A 22,861-nucleotide genomic window follows, 5' to 3' on the forward strand; every position below is an offset into this window, starting at 1 on the left:
ACAGTAGTTCTTTATAATGTTTAAAGCTGTGTTTATAGTTCACTTTATCATTGCTACCATACCTTCTCCTCCAGGCTCGTTCAAGTCTTTTACAGGCCAATTTCAGAAGGTTAAGCTTGTCTGAGTACCAGGGGGCCACATTTTTATTTGAACCAATTTTTTGCAAACTTTCGCTAGCCAATCTGTGTAAGCATTGGTGGCTTTATCGATATCACGAGGAGGGGGGAGTAGAGTGTTCTTAAGTTCCTTCTCATGTTGTAACCTATCTAGGTCTTTCCATGCCCTTTTTTCCACCATCTTAAGTGGAGCCATTTTTGGTTTCAGGTCTAGTGGTTCATTCAACTTGAATATGATGGCACAATGGTCGGACCAAGCCATGGGAAGAACCTCTACACAGGATTGTTAGAGTATATCCCAACTAAAGTGTGTCCTTTGATGTGTGGGACCAACTAGCACCTGTATAAGTTTCCCAGCTTCTATTATTTTGTTCAGGCAAGTGGTTTCTGGGTCATTAGGGTCTTCAAGATAAAAGTTAAAATCACTTAGTACCGTGAAGGAATCTAAGCTCAAACCTTCCTCAAGTAGGGTACCTATCGTCTCCAGAAACCCAATTTGAAGACCGGGAGGACGATAGAGGAGTATCCCTTTGAAGATACTGTGATGCTCAGAGTTGAAGTTAATGGAAAAAGCCACGCAGGAAGTGTTTGAGAACCACTAAATTCCCACCTTTCCTCATTGGTCTGTCCAAACAGTAACAGGAAAAGCCTGAGGTGGTAGCCTTAGCTAGGTCCGGTACGGAGGCATGGTCTGTCCATGATTCCGTAATATATGCTATTTTGATGTTATGTTCTTCTAAAAGGAGTGAGGATTCTGTGCTGTGTTTAACTAGGGACCTTGAATTAAAAAGCACACACTCAATAATGGGTCTGTCATCTTTACCGGGTCCTAAGTGGCGTTTATTATGAGGGCCGTGGGCTGGTTGGTCAAGGATGATAGGCAGTTGCGAGCCACATATGCCGCATACCCCAGGTGGACCTTTGACTGCCGCCTTACAGACGAGCCTAGGGCAGCTTAACATGCCTCCTCCCGGCATAAGCTGCAGAAGCTCCTGTTTTGTATAACTCTTGATATCTGGGGTCGCACGGACAGGAGGACTGACCTTGAGCGCGGACGGGCGCAGACAGGCTTTCCTTAGGCACGCCTGTGGCGCGCCCGCTGCGCGCATATGCGTCAGCATGCCTCCTAAATAGGAAGCGTGTAACGACTGGACCGCTACCCTGAGAGTTCCCAATATGGCCGCCCCTGAAGGAGTGCCAAGTGCAAAAAGAAAAATTACCCCGTGTCAACAGTACACCAATAACAATAATTAAAAACAACAGTTTAAAATGTGTCCTCAATGCAAAGTAGAACGGTGATATTAAAAGCGTCTTATCAGTCTAGAAACCGGTCGGACATTGAACGCAGCTTCAACACCGGTAAGGCAGCACAGCGCGTCCGCATGCCTCCTAAATAGGCCGCGTGTAGCGACTGGATCGCTACATTGAGAGTTCCCAATATGACCGCCCCTGAAGGAATGCCAAGTGCAAAAAGGAAAATTACCCCGTGTCAACAGTACACCAATACAATAATTAAAACAACAGTTTAAAATTTATCGTAAGTGCAAAGTAGAACATTGATATTAAAAGCGTCTTATCAGTCTAAAAACCGGTCGGGCATTGAACGCAGCTCCGACACCGGTTAGGCAGAACAGCGCGTCCGTGTCCGCATGCCTCCTAAATAGGCAGCGTGTAACGACTGGACGGCTACCCTTAGAATACCCAATATGGCCACCCCTGAAGGAATGCCAAGTGCAAAAATGATGGGAGATGGGGGAGACGCAGCTAAATTCACGATGGGAGAGACGCAACTAAATTCACGATTTGATGTGGAGTGGATACTAGGGGTGGGTGGACAACTCTGTTCCGCCCACGGAATTTTGCCTGTTCCATGTTCCGCAAAGTAGGCAGAACAGGCAAATCTCCGCACACTCGGGGCGGAGCGGAGTTGGCCTCCTGCCAGCACTATTAAAATATTAAAAATAAGAATTCAAAATACATAACCGTATCAGTGGCATCCCGGGGCTTCCCTCTATCTCCATTGTGACTTCTTCTTGAAAACTGCGCATGTGCGAGCGCCCACGCAAGCGCATTTCTAGCGAGGAATGCACTTATCTTTGCAGCCAGGCATCCATACATCCATTAAACCGGTATACATCTGTCGATAGAATATTTTTGAAGCATGGTGCACAGCAAAGGCTGTGGATCCCCTCTCTGCCCCTCTTTCTGAGGTTCTCTAGTACACCCTTTCTTTGGCCCAGCAAGGCTCTGCTACGGGCACTCTAAAAGGCCATCTTGTAGCTATTTCTGCTTTTCTTTCAGCTCCCACATCAGCCCTATTGTAAACAGATTATTTAAGGGCATTATTCATCTCTTTCCTCCAGCTTCTTTCATAATGCCCCAGTTGGACTTATATCTCATTTTAACGTATCTTATGTCCTCTTCACAACTGTCCTCTCGGGCTTCTCACCTTGGCAACTACTTTTCTTGTTGCCATTTCCTCTGCTCGTAGGGTGAGTGAGCTTCAAACTCTACCCTCTAAGCCCCCTTTCTTCTCTGAACATCCGGACAAAGTGGTGCTTAGGGCGAGAAGCTTTTTCCTTCCTCAAGTGGTTACACCATTTCACATAGGACAAACTTTCACTTTACCCACCTTTTTCCCAGCTCTGCACCCTTCCAAGGAGGAGGGACTCCACCGTCTGGACCCAAAACATGCGCTGTTCTTCTCCCTTGACCGCCCACAAGATTTTCGGGTAGACGATCAACTCTTTGTTGGCTATGTGGGTGCCAAGGAAGGTCAGGCGGTTCAAAAGCGTACCTTCTCACGATGGGTTGTCCTTTGCATTAAAATCTGTTGCACTTTACCGAAAAGGAACCTCCAGTGGGGCTGCGTGCTCACTCCGCTAGGGCTACAGCAGCAAGTACTGCACTGTCACATGGAGTTCCACTTCTTGACATCTGCCAGGCGGCAATGTGGGAGTCTTTACATATGTTCACCAGACATTACTGGCTGGACAACCAAGTCCCAAGGGACACATTTGTTGCCCTCTCTTCCTCCAGGATTTTCTGGTGTGAACTTGGTACGCAGACCCTCCTCCGGGGTTCGTAGACCTGGGTTATCTATTCTAAGGTAAATAATCTATAACTAACTGTCTCTTTCAGATGAACAAGTTACTTGCCTTTGGTAACGATGTATCTTTAAGAGACATAGGTTAGTTATAGATTCCTTACCACTTCACCCATCCTCCCCGCTCTGCGAACAGATTTCTAGTGATAGGGACTCCCTTACAGGGCCCTAGTTGTGTCGCACCAGTGGTCCGTGTCTTTCATGGCTCTGTGCTTCTGGCGTGGAAAGTCGTCTTAGAACTGATGCCAGCGCTCAGGGCCGGCATCTAAGTAGGCACTGCGATGTCATTCGGGCTACCACAACGCCAACTACAGACACGGAGTCGACAGATGCCACCCACCAACACGCAGAGGTACTACTAAGAAAACATTCTTTGTATCCAGTCTGATGCCTGGTGGTAATTCTAAGGTAAGGAATCTATAACTAACCTATGTCTCTTACAGATGCACCGTTACCGAATGTAAGTAACTTGTACTTTAATGTTAAAGCCAGTCTTTCAGATCTTATGTAAGTAGTGCAACTATAGCCGTTTATCACAAATCGACATAATATCACTTTCTTGCTGAAGGAAGCACAATTATAGTTCAAGGTAGTCTTTGTGAACTTTCTGTAAGTGTCTGGTGTCAATTTCATGTTCGATTTAGTTGCAGCAGTCCCCAAGGTCTAGACAAATGTTCAGATACTTAGGTCTACCACTATCATTATTCACAAGAGCCATATCTGCCTGCATGTGTAAAATGCAAATGTACACATTGCAGAACGCTGCCAGTAGGTGTTGTTGATTTATGTGGAAGTAGCTCATCTACCAAGTTCCAACAGGACTCAAGAACATTTTTGGTGGCAGAGAATACAAAGATTGCATGTTGAATCAAGTTAAAATGGGAGATCTTCGCTTGGTGTAATATAATACTGCGATCGTATACAGAGCCATACCTGAAAAAATTGACATGTATATACATTTACATAGAGGCCTACGGGTGTGGCCTAATGGCTAACGAAGTCGACCCTATAGCTGAGGAACCGGGTTCGAGTCTCGGTAGGGACGCTCAACATACTATGATTCTTGGCAAATCACTTTTTTCGCTAGTGCCTAACAAAATGAATGTGTCCATCTGTAAGCAACTGGTGCTCTTCGAGTCGAGTTTGCGCTATATAAATTTTTTTTAAAATAGTGTATCGATGGATTTGAGGTGAAGTCTGAGGGATCGGGTACAGGACTGAGGGGGATGGGTGGTGTGAGAGGGGCTTATAATCAGTGCTGCATCAATCAGTATGTAACAAGTGTGGTGTAGAGGGGCTTCTAATCTTTGGTACTAAAGGGATATCTCACAATTCCCTTGGAACACAAATCCACAGGTAGGATCAAAGTATTCTCCTGAAGGGGTCACACAGAAGATTTTGCATGATCATGCAGAGTGGGATTTTGTATGCTCCCTTGTTTCTGGTTCGCAAAGATGAGCATGAATGTTGACCTGTGGCGTTGGGAGAAGTGTAGGGTGACGTCTCATTCATTGTTTAAACATCACCTTTAACCTCTTCGCTGCGGGGTGTTTTCCCCCCACTGTGCGGGGGGAACGGACCGCGCACTGCGCCGCCGTGCTGGTGACGAGCTCAGCTCGTCATGAGGCGCAGCAGAGCTTGCGCCTCATGACGAGGTCAGCTCGTCACGGCCACACCCGTTTTTAGAACGTTCAGCACAGCGAGGAAATTATCCCCGCGTGCGAACGTTCCTACGGCCGCGACGAGCTCGGCTCGTCATGAGGGCAGCTCCGCTGCGCCTCATGACGAGCTGAGCTCATCAGCAACACCCATGTGGTTAAAGTTTGTCTTTTGCCTTGGCAGGGGCCACCCTGAGTGCAGTCAGTGGCAGGTTGAACAGTGTTCTAGTGGAGAAGTCTTGCAGGAAGTGATTATGGAGAACTGCAGAAGGTCTAGCATTAAGCTGTTTAATGGTATAATTTGCACATCTCCATGTGTTAATAATGTTGCGGTCTACAACAGGAGGAAGTGTGAGCATGATTTTTGCAATATAGAGCTCTTGTGACCAGGCAACTGTACCCTTGGAGAAGGTGGAAGACTCTTGTCTGAGGAAGGGTTAAATATACCCCTTGCTTTCATGCTGAGGGAAGGTAAGTGATGGTTTCAGAAGGGGCGATGATTGCAGAGGAGGGGGCAGTATAAGTGAGGGAGTCAGGAAAGTAAATAATATCCTGCTTTAATTAGTTAAGCATTAAGGATCGAATTACCATCCAGTGGTTAATTGCTTGAAGCATTCTGGGATTTTGTTGAAAAGTTAGTCTGAAGGAGAAGATGATTTGCATGTATGTAATGTGAGAAACAAGTTGTAATAGACAATATTGAGATGAAGTAGTGTACAGGAAGCATAGAAGGGATTTGAGGACTGATGGTTGGGGAGGAAGCAAAGAGACTGTTTGACACCAAGAACTGAGAAACAGTGGATGGAGTGATCGAAGGCAAGCTATTGTATTGTTCTGGCACCAGTGCTTTAGAAGGAAAGGGGTGAAAGCATTGTGTGTTGGTCAGCGTAGTCGAAAACGGCAAAAAGTCAGAGAAGAATATGGATCAAAGAGAGGTGGGTGTTGTTTTTATGCTCTAAGGGTTAGCCCTGTCCATTTCTGTGAAGCATAGTTGGTGAGTACCAGACTGCCTGTAGAAAGGATGGGTAATTGTGGTAATTAGAAGAATGTAAGTCACAGCTTTCTTTTAAATAGGCAGTTGTAACCACTAAATTAATCCAATTTGGGTAGGAGCTGGTGGATGGGGAGTAGTAGAAGGGAGGGAAGAATCCGCACAGGGAAGTGGTTTGAAGATGTGCGGTTTAAATGGAGCACAGGCTAATCAAAGGACAGCCATCTTACGGTGCCTTAAGAGAGGTAGGAGGGAGTTTTTTGAGATACAGTTTGCAAAGGGGGGTGTCATTTCATAGATGCAGAGGTGTAGAGGATTGTGCTTACCGTCTCTGATCATGAAGGTGATCCTGTGCAGTGAAACTGATAAGGGTTGTGAAGGCACCTGAGGGCAAAGGGAAGATTTGTGCACATTCGTTGTAACTGGAGTAAAGTAGAGCCCTACGTCAGTGTAATTCATTTTGCTGTGTTGATGCCTATTTTCAGACTCTTGTACATGCTTTTTGAGATCTGTTGGTGTTCCACCAAGCAGGTCTTCTCTATTGGATGTGTAGGCACATTATTGTTCTTAGTCCCCAATAGTTGACCTGAGGTTGAGTAGGGTCTTTTAAGTATGAAGGTACAAATCAGGTAGTAGGAGTTGTAAGGAGTTTGATGTGTTATTGTCTAAAGAACAGGAGCAAAGTCACTGTGAACTTGAATATTGTCGCACAACTTATGATATAGCATTATTTTTCACTTCACTGTGGGTGATTTAGAAAAACAAGTGCCTCACCTACGGAAGAACTATTAGATTTGCCAATGTGTTTTAGCCATGTTGTACACCACCATGACTAAAGGTTAGTGTCACAGAGTGGAGTGTTAATGTCAGAGTGGGGCTGATGGGAGTAGTGTCATATAGTGGAGTTTTGTAGAGTGGTGTGGAGTTGAGTATCTTAGAGTGAGATTGAGTGTCTTAGAGTGGGATTGAGTGGGGTGTGCACTAGAGTGGGGTTGCGTGTCGTAAAGTGGGGTTGGGTTTAGTAGAGTGGGGCTGAGTTCCGTAGAGTCGGGTTGAGTGTTATAGAGTGTATTGCGTAGAGTGGCAGCGCAGTGCTATTACAGAGAACACATTTCAAATTTAAATGACCATTACATTTGCACAAATATACAGTTTTACTGATAGAACGATATAATGCACATACGATAATGTGTGTAAATCAGCATTACCAGGTGTATTGATTTGATCCTGTTACAATATTTGTTACCACCACACTTCAGAATTACAAAATATATGCTTTACTTGTGCTCCCCTAATTTTGGTATATTCTCTGAAATTCTGGTATATTCTGAAAGGGACTAACATTTTGTTGTGCACTACAAAAAAATAACATCCTACAGCCTTTTTACATTCCCTTACCCAGCAAGATTGTCACATATATCCACTCTCTAAGCAATGGAGAAAGAAACACAAACACCAAGCTTCCTGAGAGACCTAGCCTACATTGGAGTGTCGTAGAGTGGAGTACAGTGGAGTAGGCTGGTGTAGAGTGGTCTAGAGTGGAGTAGCGTGGAGTGGTGTAGAGAGGAGGGGCATAGACTGTCATAGAGCGAAGTGGCATACAGGAGAGAGAAGCAGAGTGGAGTCAAAGAGTGGAATGTGCATTGTGTGGTAACGCAGTGTCACTACAGCGAACACATTTTCTGTTGAAATTACCATTATATTTGCACCGACATAAATTTTACACTAGGTGATACAGATTTCCATACTTTATTGTATATGCACTGTATAGTTAAATAAAACTATACAGTGTATATACAATAACGTGTGGAAATGTGTATCACTTAGTGTACTGATTTGTTATGATCCTATTAAAATATTTCCACCACACTGCAGAGTTACAAAAAAGTGCTTCATATGGGCTTTTGTAAATCTAATGTATTCTGAAATATGTGTACAGTTAATTTACAGTCATTTACATTCTGTTGTGCACTAGAAAATAATTAATATCCTTCAGCCTTTTTACATTCCCATACCCAGCAAGATTGTCCAAAAAATCCTCTCAATTTTGCGTGAGAGAAAGAAATGTAAACACCAAACTCCCTTGGAGACAGAGCATAACATTTGACATTTCTCTTTGAATGCACAGCAGTTGTGTCAAGATAAAAACAAAGTGTAAAGGCCTGTTTATTGCTCATTCTCTTCAGACCTTCAGAATGGTTATTTTGGGGGTGTTCCAGCACCCCTTCCTCTCTATGGCATTTGCACGCAATTAAGGAAGAGGATTGTGTAAGTTATGCTATTTAGTAAGGAGCACTGACCAAAATTAACAAGCTTGTAGGCAGAAATTCCGCCTCACTATATGCAGGGTTGATGAATTGGAGTGGGAAATACACTTAAGTAAGTAAAAACTTAACTGCGTGATTTAAAAAAAAAAACCTTTGCACAATACAAAAGATAAAACAATTTTGATACTTATTCAATTGATAGAATTGTGAGTAAAAATATAACACTTGCTAGATAACAGTAATAAAAGTAATAACAGAAGGCCCAGCCCACCATGTGTCCGAACTCTCTTATTTCTGCCCTGCACCTATGGAAACTATCTCATTCAAAATGGCTCTTGCCAGGTTTGTATTTAGCAGACTAAAGGGGTCCAGCCAGTGTGCACGCCCTTTGTTTGTTTTGATTGTACATTTAGAGTTCTGTCCGGTTTTCTCGAGGTGCCCACAGGGCAGTATTGTCCTTCTTATGGAGGTCCAAGCATCTGCGCCTCAGGCTGAGCTGGCGATTGACATCTCCCCTTCCCTAGATTTTTTACAGCGCAGTCCATAAACCTCACCAGAGCGCAATTTAAATATGTGTTCTGTGGGTCGAAGCAGGCCAATACTGCGGATCTGCATAATCTGACTTCCTTAATATTCCAGGCCCTCCGCAGGAGAAGCTTTCTTTCTTTCAGGAGGCTAGGGCACAGGCACACAACATGAATTATATCTTCCCTGTGCTTGCCGCAAAATCGACATGTTCTCTTTTCCATTTGGGGAGGTGGCAAGACAGGTTAATTACCTCCAATCTTAATTTTAGAAATCTTAGTTTGGTGCGTGCATTGAAAGTACAAGTTAAGTAGCACTGAGGTGTCAGCTGATCGTATGTGATGAGGGTCATCCAACCATGGCTTCTTTTTGTAAGGCTCGCCTTATCTTCCATTGAGGAGAGCTTCTTTGTGCATTGTTTCGCTAGCCTTTTAAACTCATGTTGGCTGACATGCAGGTCCCATGCATCACTTAGGCCTAAGGTTTTTAATCCACTTGACAAATATCGATGCCCGGCTTGCCATCGTTTTGTTTTCTGATCGGACCATAGGTGTTCTGCTAAGCTGCCCTCTTTGTGGCAGCACATTAGGAAATGCATCATTCTACCCAAAGTTTGCTTACAGATGCCCAGTTCCAGCCTGATTTGTGCCGGTGACGTGAAAGATGGTAAGTGAAAGACTGTTCTAAAAATGTATGCTATAATTGTATCCAGTTGATCACTGTCCAATCCCTTAAGCACCTCGCTTCCATATGTTAGTGTTGGAATGACTTTTGCCTGCGCCACCTGTAGTGTTGGAGCGAAAGTTGGGCCAAATAATTCCTTATGGATGGAACTGAGAGCAAAAGCTAGTGCTGTACCTTTCTTTTTTTGTTCGCCCAAATGGGTTTAATATCTTCCGTTGTTGTTGAAGATCACTCCTAGGTACTTGTGGCATTTGGCTTCTGTAATTCTTTCAGAATTTAGGACCCATGACAACTTTTTTGGTCTTCCTGGGCGAATTGCCAAGATTTTTGTATTTCTTGTTGTTTATCACAAGCTCGTTCTTGTCTGAGTATGCGGCAGTTGCGTCCATGAGTCTTTGTAAGCCCACCTTTGTGCTACTTAAGAGAGCCACGTCATCTGCATATAAAATATTTGACAGCTGTAGACTACCTAGTTTGGGAGCATGGGAGTTTGCTTTGTTAAGGGCTTCTGGAAGATCTGCTAAAAATAGATTGAAAAGTGTGGGGGCCAGGACGCATCCTTGTTTCGGTCCTTTTGTAGTTAAAATTGGTCTTGACAGTCTGGAGCCGTCACCAATCTTAATCCTGACCCAAGTGTCCTGATGCAGTAGTTGTAAGGCTCTTAGTAAACCATCTGGGATGTTCAGATCTAGAAGCCTCTGCCACAGCTTGCCCCTATTGACTTTGTCGAATGCTGACCTAAAATCTATAAATCCTATGTAAAGCGATCTGGTGCTAAGCTCCGCCTGATCTATCAAGCACGAGAGAGACATGAGTTTAACCATAGTACCTGTCCCGCTTGTAAAGCCAGTTTGGTTTAGTGGGATTATTGAGTGATCCTCGGTCCATTCCCGTAGTGAATTTAGCAAAATCCCTGCAAAGTACTTGGCTTCATTGTCAATGAGAGCAACTAGCCGATAGTTGCTGGGGGGTTTTTTGTCCCCTCCTTTGTAGATTGGAACAAGGATCGATCCTCGCCAAGAAGGTGGAATGAGGTCCTTTGCTAAAATGGAAGAAAAAAGTGGAGCTAGTTTGGATGCCGAGAAAGCTGTGTCCTCCTTAAACAGAGCCGGAGGAATTCCGCCTGGTCCTGGTCTTTCCGACCCTTTTTTATCTGCCTTTCGATTTGGTCCTTCAAACCTGTACCGTACTCAGTGCGGTTGTCATGCTTCTCTGATTCCTTATTGGTTTTTATATTTTTGTGGGAAAGCTCGTCCATTGTTGACCCTATTCGAAGGTGTTTTGAAGCTGTGTCCAACTCTGTTGAAGTGTTGGTGCTCTTTGTGCCAGTGACCGGGTTGTTGAAATGGGTGTGCAGAAAAAAACACCACTCTGACTCCAATATGTTTGATGAGACGGCTTTCGGGACATGACCCCCAAAACTATTAACAGTGCGCCAGAATCTCGCAGAGTTGTTTGACCTAATCCAAATTAATTGAGGCTTACATGAGTGTTTAAAAGAGGAGTTTAATCAGTAGTGGCTGCAGGTATGTTTTTAAGTTTAAGGCTGATATCATAGTTGATTCAGGTGTTCAGAGAGGCCCGTGAGCAGGAAGGGCAGGGAGGAGAAGAGGCGGTGAGTGTTCAGAGGTGCTGCGGCGGCAACATTAGTTCATAAAAATGCCAGGAGTAGTGGTAGTTACTTCACACGTCAGTTGACCTTTATTTCACTCACACACTCGAACATATTCACACATTGTGCCTCACATAAACACACTCACCTGCATGCTTGCCAGCAAAATACCTTTAAAAGCATTTTTTACTCACCTCAATTGTCTGGGAACGCCATATTCCAGCTAATTGTACTACATTTTTATTACATTAATAGTGAATTATTTATTATTCACTATTACTGTAATACATTTTGTTGCAGAAAACAAAGAAAGGACCCGCTCCCAGCATCCCTATGGAGGAGTTGCCCCTGTGTTCTTAGCACTGATTTTGCTACCTCTGAGGCCAGGAGCCGCAGAGGCAGTGCCAGGGGTCACAAGGGGCAAGCCAGAGGTCGTTGCTGCGACTCCTAGAGCTGAGGAACAAAGAAGTCAGTGGCTAGAAGGAGTGGGAATGAGAGAGTGATGTATGCGGTCGGTACTATGTGCGCACGCGCGGACATGAATAGAAATTGATGTAATTGTTTCTACATTACAAATGGACACTCCTGTGCCTTCTGAAATTCTTCCCAATTTATGTTCAAAATCGCATCAAATGACACATAACTCTTCAATTCTTTTGTGAACTTGGCTCCCATGATTCTACCTGTGTTTCTCACCCTCGAAGTTTGCTTGTTGAGATTGTCTCTCTTGCTGCACGAAAGCATACGTCCAGAGTGAGGTGTGAACCAAGTCTGTCGTGTTCCACCACACAGCTTTGCTTCCGACATCCCCTCAGCATGTGTTCACAAATTTACAGACATATGCTTTATGTAACGAGGACATTATTAAGTTGTTAATTGTGTTCTATTTTCACTGTCATTATGAATCAACTGTATTGTCATGCTACAAATGAGAATTGAGCCACATACTTTGCCAAAACCTGTGTGAAGCCGCTGCTTATTTCCAGTTTTTTATATAGCGCAGACATTTCCGAAGGCATCAGAGCGCTTTACAACAGTAGCATGATACAGGGGTACAGCAAGTTACAGTTACTATAATTACGTTCAGATATATTGCAGGTCCTCTTTGAAGGTAAATATGCAGGTTGTTCGGCGCAGGTAGGGCGGTAAGGAGTACCAGATGCTCGAGGCACTACCTGAGAGTGACTGACTCATGTTCCATTCTCGACTGAAGGTGGTTGTTCAAGGAGCAGATTGAGCATTTCTGGAGCCCCTAATCCCTCCAGAGATTTTCAGTTTCTCACTTAGATAGGAGGGTGAAGAAGAGTGCAGCGCTCTGTGGATAATGCAAGCGGGTCTGAATTGGACCCGAGCCTCAATAGGATGCCATTAACGGATTGGCCGGGCCGGTGAAATGTGGTCACATTTCTTGAGACCAAACACAAAGCAGGCTGCTGCATGTAAAGTTGCTCTCAGTGGGCCTAGATGAACTTTGAGAATGTCTGAGAAAAGGGCAATTCTGTAATCTAATCTGGAGAGGACGAGAGACTGCAGCACTGTTCTGAGGTCCTGTTCTGGGATTAGTTGTCTGACGCCCCACAGCTGCTTACTTTGGTATGATGCATGTCGAGCTAATACTTTGCTGTTACTTTTTAATCTGCAGGGATGCCCTCAAGTTGCTGGCACAGAAGGGTCAGAGCAAGGCTGAAGGACGGGCGCCTCCACCTCCATTGGTTTCAGCCCCCCCACAAGCACCCCATCCTGCTGAGACCGCCAAAGCCCCTCCGACTACACCCACCACGGCAGCTCACCCGAGGCCTCTGGTGCCACCACTGTCTGTTCCAGGACAGCCTCCAGCACCGGTAATTGAAGGGGAGGCTTCTTTGGCACACATTCTACAAAAGGGCTGAAAGTAAACGTGTTCATTCTAGGCAACAAGATATGTATTGTGTTTGTAAATCAAAAACTAAGGGAGTGGAGCAGTAAAAACCCTAAACAGATATTTCAAAGTAATCACATATTCCTTAAAATATTGCCTGTAAATCTGGGTTATGAATGAAATTTTCTTTTGTGTCAGTAATGGGTTTTGGCACTCAATTAGTAATCTAAAATGCACTCTGTCAAACATGCACTCATGCACCCATTCATCCATCCACTAATTCACTCTTGCATTCATCCTCTAACACAACCATAATAAAACACACACACTTGTTCTAAAGAAATACATAGAATCATAGTATATAAAAAGAAACTATTTTGATGTCTAAAAGCAGCAGGCATCTGCTTTCATTAGCTAAATTAAACTTAGCCAGTGTCCACATAGTAGTGATATTGTACATATAGCATTATTGTTTTCCAGTATGCCCACCACTTTTAAAACCAATTTGTTGGCCATCTTGGAATGGTAAAACAGCGATGCACAACGGCATTCAATAATGGACGCCTGGCTTAGTGAAACGTGAGACGCGGTGCACTGGAGGCAAAATAAGAGACAAGCAAGGGGCACAAGTTAGAAGTGTCTATGCAGCGTATATATTGTCTTAAGAAAAAGTTTAATAAAAAGAGCAGAAGCAAAGAAATGAAGGGGAGAGATAGGAGAAAATTGAAAACTATACGGTGATACCGAAGCACCCTCATTTCAGCTTCATGTGCATACATGATTAGAAAATTCCTTCATTTATATTGCAAAAGAGACAATGACTGATGTAGACTGAACCAGTCCCCCATGCAGTACACTGTTGTTATCGCCGGGATCTCAAACCTTTTCTGTGGTGAGACCTACTACTGTAGAGTGAAAATCATTTTGTGCTTCTAAAGGCAAAGCAAGTAGTTACCAGACATCCCCACAGCCACCTTCATTGACTTTAATCCTAATGTACATAGAGCCAGATACTATGGTTCGAACAAAATACTTTGACATGGGGCACTATGACAGGGCTGCCATGTGCGTCAGTAAGAGCGTGACTATTATGAACATGTGTGTGTATGAAGAAGATATGTGGCACCATTACATGTATGTATTTTGTTTTTTGATGGGAGGAGTTTAAAATGCAGAAAAATGTACTGCAAAATTTTTCATACTATGCAACATTGTTCTGCACTTTTAATTTCTCCTATTTAAAAATAAAAGGGCTGTATTTTTCAGTTATAAATAGGGCACTGGGAGCAAGATGTCTGCTGCGTGCAAATGCAACACTTTGAAATGGTAGATAGGTACACTGAGAAGTTACATTTATATGTATTCCAGAAAACTCATCAGTTTAATTTGGGAAACGGCCTTTACAGCGCAGGCTGGGCCATGCATGCCCTTTCCAAACAAGCGGAACAACGCTTGCCTAAATCACTCATTTGCGTGGTTGAGGTAGTCAGCAGTCGAGATGTGTGGATGGGCGGGGAGAGGAACAGGAAGGTTTGTAAGAGGTAGCTGCGGGACTCAGCCTGCAAGCCGGGTTTATGGCACGGGACGGGTGGGGAAGAGGCAGTTTTCAGGGGTTGGGGTCAATTTTAGGGCTGGGGGGGGCTATGGTCTGGGCAGTTTTTTGGGCAGGGGCCAAGTGGTAGGACTCACGCTGAGGAGTCAGGGTTGTTTTGGGCAGGGGCCAAGTGGTAGGACTCAGGCTGAGGAGTCAGGGTTGATTTGAGGGCTGGGGCGGAGTGGATTGCAGGGCTCGGGTTTAGAGTTTTAGGGCACCGGGCAGGGGTATGCAATTTACCACGCATATCCCTTTAGCAATCATGCCTTTCCAACGAAATTTATAGTAAAGGCATGTGTGGTAAAGATGCGTTGTGGTTTAGACCGCGTTGTTTAGGCATGTGTGGTTTAGACATTCGTGGTTGTATCATACAACCATTTAATTTGACCCCTATTTAAATTGTTGCCTTGCCATACTGCAGGAGGAATTTAAAGTGAAGAAATATGCTTTACAAACCATTAAGAACATTAACCAATTCAGTACTGCTGTATTGAGTATAAGCTTCGCCACAAAGTGCAATATCAGCATGTGGAAGCACACAACTTCGACCCAACCAAATCCTGTACTCGGGGAAATCTACATATGGGTGGATCCTAAGCAGCTCTCTCTCTGAGTAGTACTCTGAAAGCAGCTCTCTGTTGACCTCATCCTGCACTGTAAAGTAAAATTTAAAAACAAAACAGGATGATTCCATAAGACACCAAGCATCCAACCAGTGCCTGAATTAGTAGTAATACGTTTGTGATCCTTGCATTGTTGAGCTTTTCCTTAGCTCTGAACAACTGGCCATCAATAGACGCTCAATGCTTTCATTGAGCGCACATTTCCAGAGCTAGTTCGGTCTGTGCTATACTTAATAAAGGTGTATTAAAATAACTGGAACATCTGCTATTTATACGTGTATATAGATGGTGGATCTTATGGTTGAAGAACAGCCCCAGTGGTAATTGTTTCTCCAAGCCACACAATGCTGAAGAGATTTACTGTAGCTGCAGCAATCACACACAAGATCCAAGGTCGTAGATCCTGCACATTCTTCTGCTAAATCAAATCTTGAATGTGATTCTCTTCTTGAAAGACTTAAGTCTCCATGCCTCGTGTCCCAGCATGGCAAGCACTGCCTGTAATAAGGCCAGAATTGGAAAAAGGTGCCATAGATGTCATGGGGCTAAAGTAAAGCAATGAGCCCATTGACATGTTGTTCCACATCCAGGCAGACAAGTTGACGTATGGGTATTGATCATGGTTTTTCCACTTCCTAATGTGAAGCCTCTATAGTGACAGATAACTGCACTATTCTATAGCTTTAGCCAGCATTGTACGACTAGTGATTTGTCATTAACTGGAAAGAGCTGCATGCATTCATCAGTGCAGGAGAGTGTACTGACCCTTGCAGCTCATGACTGATGCTTTCTTCCAGGGGAGCTTTTCAGAAATTCCTGCCAGCAACATTCGCAGAGTCATAGCCAAAAGGTTAACTGAATCCAAAAGCACCGTCCCTCACGCCTATGCGACCACTGATTGTGACCTGGGAGCCGTGCTAAAGCTACGGAAGGAACTGGCGAAAGGTGAGCTACATGCAGATACGCTTGTCATTGGTGAAAGGGGAGCTCCACGTAGAATATGCTTATCTTTGGTGAAAGGTGAGCTCCACGCAGATATACTTGTCATTGGTGAAAGATGAGCTCCACGCAGAAATGCTTATCGTTGTTGAAAAGTGAGCTCTACGCAGATATACTTGTCATTGGTAAAAGGTGAGCTTAATTTAGAATATACTTGTCATTGTAGAAAGATGAGTTTAAGTTGAGTTTAATGCAGAAAATACTTGTCATTGGTGAAACGTGTGCTTCACCAACAATATACTTGTCATTGGCGAAAGGTGAGTGAAAGGTGAGCTTGAGCAGAATATACTTTGTCATTGGAGAAAGGTGAACTTCATGCAGGATAACAAGATAGAGGATTTGAAGAGACCATTGTAAATCCCTTCAATCAGCCTTAAGAAAATACACCAGCGATGGACTAATAGAAATATTAATTGGAGAATACTTTGTGTGGCGCACTGGTTCAGTTTGCTTAACCCATTTATGATGTCTGACCAACATAACGTGTCATTCTTGTAATGTACCTCAGAAATTCTATTTTGTTTTGCTTCAAATTAGTTTTGCTTCAATTTTTGCTTCTATTTTTTCTCGGTTTTATTGTCTTTTACTTTACTGTGATTTTCTTTCTCATTCCAATGTGCATATTTCGATTTTGGTGTTGTCTGTATTGCTTGCACACTATATCTCGTCTTCCATATATCTTTTTTTTTTTAACTAAAGCTTAGAAATTATTGTTTATGCCACTTTTTAGGTCGCTGTATACCAGACAGCACAGCTGTTTGGTATGTGAAAGACATTGTGCGGACTTTCAGAAAGTTGATCTGAGATTGCATTCCACCCGTGGCTTACTATTGGGGTGCGGGTTTGTAACTCATGTTGTCTGGCTTTTGATTTGCTGGCTTTATTTGCTTTATGGTGTGCAGCTTGAGTTGGTATCTCCCTAGACTAAAGTAGTATTTACAGTGTTCTACCACAAACTTTTTTTCCTTTAACCAGGCCTTTAAATCTTGATCTTAGCTCAGCACATTTGCTGTGCATTCAAAGACCAAGGTCAAATGTAAAGCTGTGTTTTCATGGAGCCTGTTGTTCATTTTGCTTTCGGCTGACTACAAAGTGAGAGCATTTATAGGAAAGAGGAATGCGGCGCATTTTCTCCATGGAACCTGCTTGTGCCCTTTTTTAAAAATGTAAGACATAGCCATCTTAAAAATGTTCTTGGTCTTCATCTGCAGAACCCATTTGTACTTTTTTTCCAAAATTCCTCTTCTTTGGTGAGTCCATTTAATTTGTGAAACTGCCTTTTTAAGAACAAAGGTCAAACCCGCATTGTAGTCTCAGCGTCAGCTTAACCCCTTGGCGCAAATTTTGGCGCGGGGGTGGGGTTTAAGCGCGACTCTGCCATGCTCTTGATGAGTCACAGGCAGCGTGTGCTCATGACGGCGTGGTTCCATCATGGCCCCGCCCACTCATTAATTCACCTTTACAGGCGGGGAATTAATGCCGCGTGGGCGGAGCGGCCGCCGCATGACAGAACCATGCCGTCATGAGCACACGCTGCCCATGGCTCATGACGGCGTGGTTCCGTCATAAGCAGGCAAGGGGTTAACAGATGGCGATGTTGGGCAATTTACACTGTTATGGCCCATTCACTCACAAGCACAGGATAAGATATTTTCACAGGAAAGAGCCAGCTATGTTGTAATACAATTTAACAATGCTTGGTTTTCACTTTGATGTGTTCACCATATGCTTTATTTTTAACATCTGTGGCAACTCGTTTTGAAGAGTTGGATAAATTTAAAGGCACATTTTATTAAAGGTTTTGTGTTTGTTTAGCCCCACAATTATGTATGCGATTTCCAACTGTGCTGAGTTCGAAACACATATATTACGGATATAAGTTATTTCCTCATTTGTCCTTGCAGCCACTAGGGTCGTGATTTGAATGGTGCAGTAGGCGCAGTGGCACAGGTGCTAAAAGCGCTTGAAAGCCTACTGAACACAAATTATTGCTATATTTTACTATTAAACAAGCAATCACAAGCGCAGTTACATAGCAGCCACTAGGGTCATGATTTAAATGGTTCAGCAGGTGCACTTGGAAACTCAATGAACACCAATTATTACTATGTTTTTACTAAACAAGTAGTCAGGAATTATGTTTTGGTTCTTTGTAACCATTGCACCCAAAGTACCACATAGCCTAAAGCATCACTGTAATAAAGGCTTTAACCTATTGAACTTTTCTATCTACAATTTATGTTCCATTCAGCGCATTGATATGGCATTGTCACAGTTTTTGTTCGGTCCTAAAATGTTTCTGAATCTCTACACACTAACACCTTGACAAGGGCATTCTCTCTTCTATAAATTAGCACTTCAGCCGTTGTAAACATTATATAAATACTTAGTTATAACTTACCATATGGCATTCGATACCAAGCACTGACAAAGCCAATAGGTATGGTCTATGAAACATCTATTGGCTTTGTCAATGTTTTTATAGCCATGTTATGCAGCAGCACTAGTTTCAGTGCAGAGTAACTGAAATGAGAAAAAGCGCTATAACGCAGACAATGCTGGTTGTATCATACAGCTTTTTCACATTACTTTCAGCAATTTGCAAGGTAGCTAAAAAAAATACAAAAGCCAATAAATCTCACATGGGCAAGGCCAGTTGGCTTTGCCTTTGCTTGTTTCCCTTTGTCCTACTTTTATCCATCCTCTTACCATTCTCTACACCCCCAACCCACGTATTCTATTGTTAATATTCTTTTTTTCTTAGTGTTGGGTATTTCGAAGGTCTGTATTGGAAACTGCTACTTTCAAGGTGTTGAATTTCGACGTGCCAATTTTTTTATTTATTGTTAACCAGCTCAGCGGATCTCTGACTAATCGAAGTCGATCCGCCAGGATTCGTTCCTTGGGGTGAAATAATGCTGCTTATGAATTAGCCCCCAAACTCATCCGGCGCCAGTTGAAATGGAGCATTTGGGTACATTTCGCTGCACTTCTAGAAAACCACTATGCCCGAGGGGTGCTCTATATGTATCCTATCGCCTTTTAAGTGTTTGGTTGTGAATGCTTTATGGGATGCCTGGAGTTGGGGGGTGGGTGGTCTTCATGGGTTGCTGAAAGTGGAGAAAGGTGCTAAAAAGTTAATGCCTAGTAGATATCGACCCACTCCACATTGCGGTACTGAGATGAAATGGTTGTGTCTTTATAATTAATGCGTCAAGCAAAAGTGAACTTAGTGCCTAATCGGGGTGCTACTGTCCCAAGGGGTCTACTAGCTCCATTATTGTGGGAGCTGGCTGCTGAAGCAGTCTAGCTGCCTGGCCAGTAAACGTCCTGGCAGTGCCAATTTCATGCATTAGAGTTGGCGTCTGCTCTCAGGTGGTATCTCCCTCTACTGTGTGCGTGGCATCTGATGGCATGGGCTTCTGTCAATCTGAATTTATCCCATCAGTTTGGCATTGTTCACTGTATATTGTCCAACATGCTATTTTTGAATCCGTGGACACCCCTCTTCTTCGGCCTCAGTTTCACATATTCAGGCCCCTTTCCAGTAAAGAGAGTTAAGCCAGCTCTAGAGGTAATGCACCAGTACTTACCTTTCATTTTTGTTTTTCAAAAAAGTGTTTTTATTGGTTTGAACAAAAGGGGTTACGCGTTTCGTGACAATCTGCCATCATCATTGCCATTATACAAGGGCTTCTGCGTGCCGTGTTTCCCACCTAACAGATATGAGCATTTATAGCATTGTTCTGTCGCACTGTGAATAGCCCTGCATAGCAGTTGTTCTTCATCTGTGATTTTAGTGCACCTTGCAGAATTCAGGGTTGTGTCAGAGGATGATCCTGTTTGGCGTTGGTGTCTGTGTGTGGATCGGCTGCTAGGGTTTTATTGCAAATCTAGTGAGAGTGTCTCAGTTTTAGTAGGGTTTTTCATGTTTAGCGTATGTCAGTTGAATGTCGGTGTATGTACATTAATTTACACAGTAGACATCAGTGGGTAGAATGGTGTCCCAGTCAATGTAGCTTGTGTTCCCCATTCCCCGTATTCACTTCATAGAGATTGTTGTGTCCTCACATATGCATGCGTAGGAGTGGGAGACTCTTGCGTCATGGCTGTCTGCCTCTGGGTTAGTATAAATATATAGTATGGACTCTGTTGTATTTTATTATTTCATATTTTTTTCTGTCCATGGTTTTTCCACCCACCCCTCTTCTGTGCATGAGTCACTCCAGAATGTTGTGGACATTCTAAGGTGCGCTCCCAGATTCCAATGGTCATTCTGAGCCATGGATGTCGGGCGGAACAGTTGAATAAAACTTACCTCGTAAGAAGAAACTCCATTTCGTGTTTTAAGCGTGTTATTTCACTGGCGACGAGTTGAAGTTGCGTTGAAGGCAGGCCCGGCTCCAGGAATTTTTATTTGGGTGGGCCAAGGGTGGATTTGGGTGGGCCACTGCGGGCTCGATTTGATGCATATATATAACTGGCAGGCCTGCTTCAGGGCCCTCCTTTATCTCTTCTTAGTCTTACAAGGCCCAGTAAAACTCATTCTTTTCCAAATCTCTTTAATGTTATCACTCTCAAAAAGTGTTTTTTCCATGTAATGTTCCTTTGATGGGAAGAGGAGGTTTCTGAGGTGGGAGTAAGTGACACTTCTCGGGCTCCCTCTCTGTGAGCCTTCAGGGAGAATCCCTCTTCATTACTACCTCCACCTGACCCCGGACAACAAACTCCCTTACAGGCTTGATTAGCCACTATTCCTCTCCAGTGCACCTTATCTCAGAGATGACCTTGGGCCCCAGCCTCATATCAGGCGCCATCGGGCCCCACTTTCATTTTTCCCGGTAAAAACATTAGTAAAATCCCCTTCATACTTTAAACATTGAATATAGCAGTAAATATAATTAGCATGCACTTTAAAGTATGTTCCACAGTAGCCCGACTGCTAATTAAATAAACAAAAACAGAAAGGCCATGACAGGGCCGGCTTCAGCGCTGATGCGAAAGTCTTTTTTTGGCGCCGCACCAATAACCTCTTTCTCCGTAAATACCTTTACTACCACCTTCCAACAGTGCCCCTCATCCCTCCATGGCCCCCCTACTGACCTCTTCCTCGGATTTCCTCAATGCCACACTCCACAAGTGACCCTCCTCTCCCCATAGCCCCTCCTCCTCAGATTCCCTCACTGCCACCCTCCACCAGTGCCCCTCATCTCTGTAGCCCCTCCCCCTCATGACCTCCTCCTGAGACTCGCTCACTACCACGCTCTACCAGTGCCCCTCACCTCTCCATAGCCCCCCCCTATTGACCTCCTCATCGGACTCCCTCACTGCCACCCTCTACCAGTGCCCCTCATTTCTCTGTAGCCGCTCCCCCTCATGACCACCTCCTCAGAATCCCTCACTACCACCCTCCATAAGTGCCCCTCATCTCTCACTAGCTCCTCCCTCCACCCCATGACCTCTCCTTGGATTTCCTTCACTACCACCCTCCATAAGTGCCCCTCATCTCTCCCAAGCTCCTCCCTCCACCCCATGACCTCTTCCTCGGATTCCCTCACTACCACCCTCCATCAGTGCCCCTCATCTCTCCCTAGCTCCTCCCTCCACCCCATGACCTCTTCCTCTGATTCCCTCACTGCCACCCTCCAACCAGTGTCTCATTGCTCCTTAGCCCCTGCCACTACCTCCTCCTCGGATTCCCTCACTGCCACCCTCCACAAGCACCCCTCACCTTTACGTAGCCCCTCTCTCATATGCATTTCATTTGTTGTATAGCGCTACTCACATCAGTGTAGTGTGTGTCAGTACTTTACACCACGCACACATTATACAGAGATAATGAATCATACAAGTATGTAAATCAGTCTACAGGGAATGTCACATAAGCCAATGAGGTTTACAAGGTGTAGGAATCACATTTCATCCATACTGGTGGGCAGTATATTTTATGAGGGTTTGGTCTGGAGAAACACAACCTTAGGATTTAAAGAGTAATCCATGGGAGTCCGCTTTACTGATAAAAAATGTATATCTGCCCAAACATACTCATTTTAGCAGCATTAGAATAATGAAAGACTGGGGAAGTTCTAACTATACCATTCATGTTTGTATGCAGCTCTTTGGTGACAGTTCATTGATCACTGTCCTATATTAGGATTGTAACTTCTGAACTGCAAGTAACACAAGGATCTCTGTGGCAAAGGCAGTAATCCACTGAGCTATCCACATAAAATACAGTTCATCTGCATTTAAAAACTACTAACAGACAAATTATTGCTCTCCAGCAGGATCATTAATCACCAGCGTTATCTGGGCATTTTGTATTGTCTTATTGTTGTCCTGCATCAGCCATGATATTGATAAAAACTGTTTAAATGAAGCATACACGAAGTATGTGTCATGCTGGGCCTGTGCAGATTTAAAAAGAAAAAAATGTAGTAACACATTCTCTTACCTACTCCATTAGTCAAACTTTGTGTCACAGCTTGATGTGATAAGCGAAAAGTGACAAGGAATAAACAAACATATTTTCTCTTGTGCTGCATAAAAAAAGAAATACAAACACAGCATGATAGTTTGCAAAGGTTACCATTGTCAAGAAAAGATTTGTCTCCTTTTGCCATGCAGAGATGATGGGGTGAAAAATAAACAAATCCTCCTTAACATATAAATGGTCTTTTAAAGACCTGTGAAGTACTCGGGTGCGGCTGCGATAATCTCTAAAAATGTCTGTGTGCCCCTGGGAAGCTGTCTTGGCCTGGGCTGACACCCACGACCTGTGCGTTGCACGTCTGCCTTCAAGCCTTCACTGCGAGGGCCAAGGCTCCT

At 43.9% G+C, this 22,861-nt stretch overlaps 1 protein-coding gene across 2 annotated transcripts in view; it reads left to right on the forward strand.

Moving 5' to 3' along the window:
* PDHX (pyruvate dehydrogenase complex component X) overlaps positions 1-22,861 on the forward strand; it is a 752,141-nt gene that overhangs the window by 578,598 nt on the left and 150,682 nt on the right. For both annotated transcript variants that reach the window (XM_078684319.1, XM_078684320.1), the window contains exons 7-8: positions 12,602-12,800; positions 15,832-15,979. In XM_078684319.1, coding sequence (XP_078540445.1) covers positions 12,602-12,800; positions 15,832-15,979 — 347 coding nt within the window. The remainder of the gene's footprint in view (positions 1-12,601; positions 12,801-15,831; positions 15,980-22,861) is intronic.

This window comes from Lissotriton helveticus, chromosome 3_2, assembly GCF_964261635.1.
Source record: "Lissotriton helveticus chromosome 3_2, aLisHel1.1, whole genome shotgun sequence".
Taxonomy (NCBI): Eukaryota; Metazoa; Chordata; class Amphibia; order Caudata; family Salamandridae; genus Lissotriton; species Lissotriton helveticus.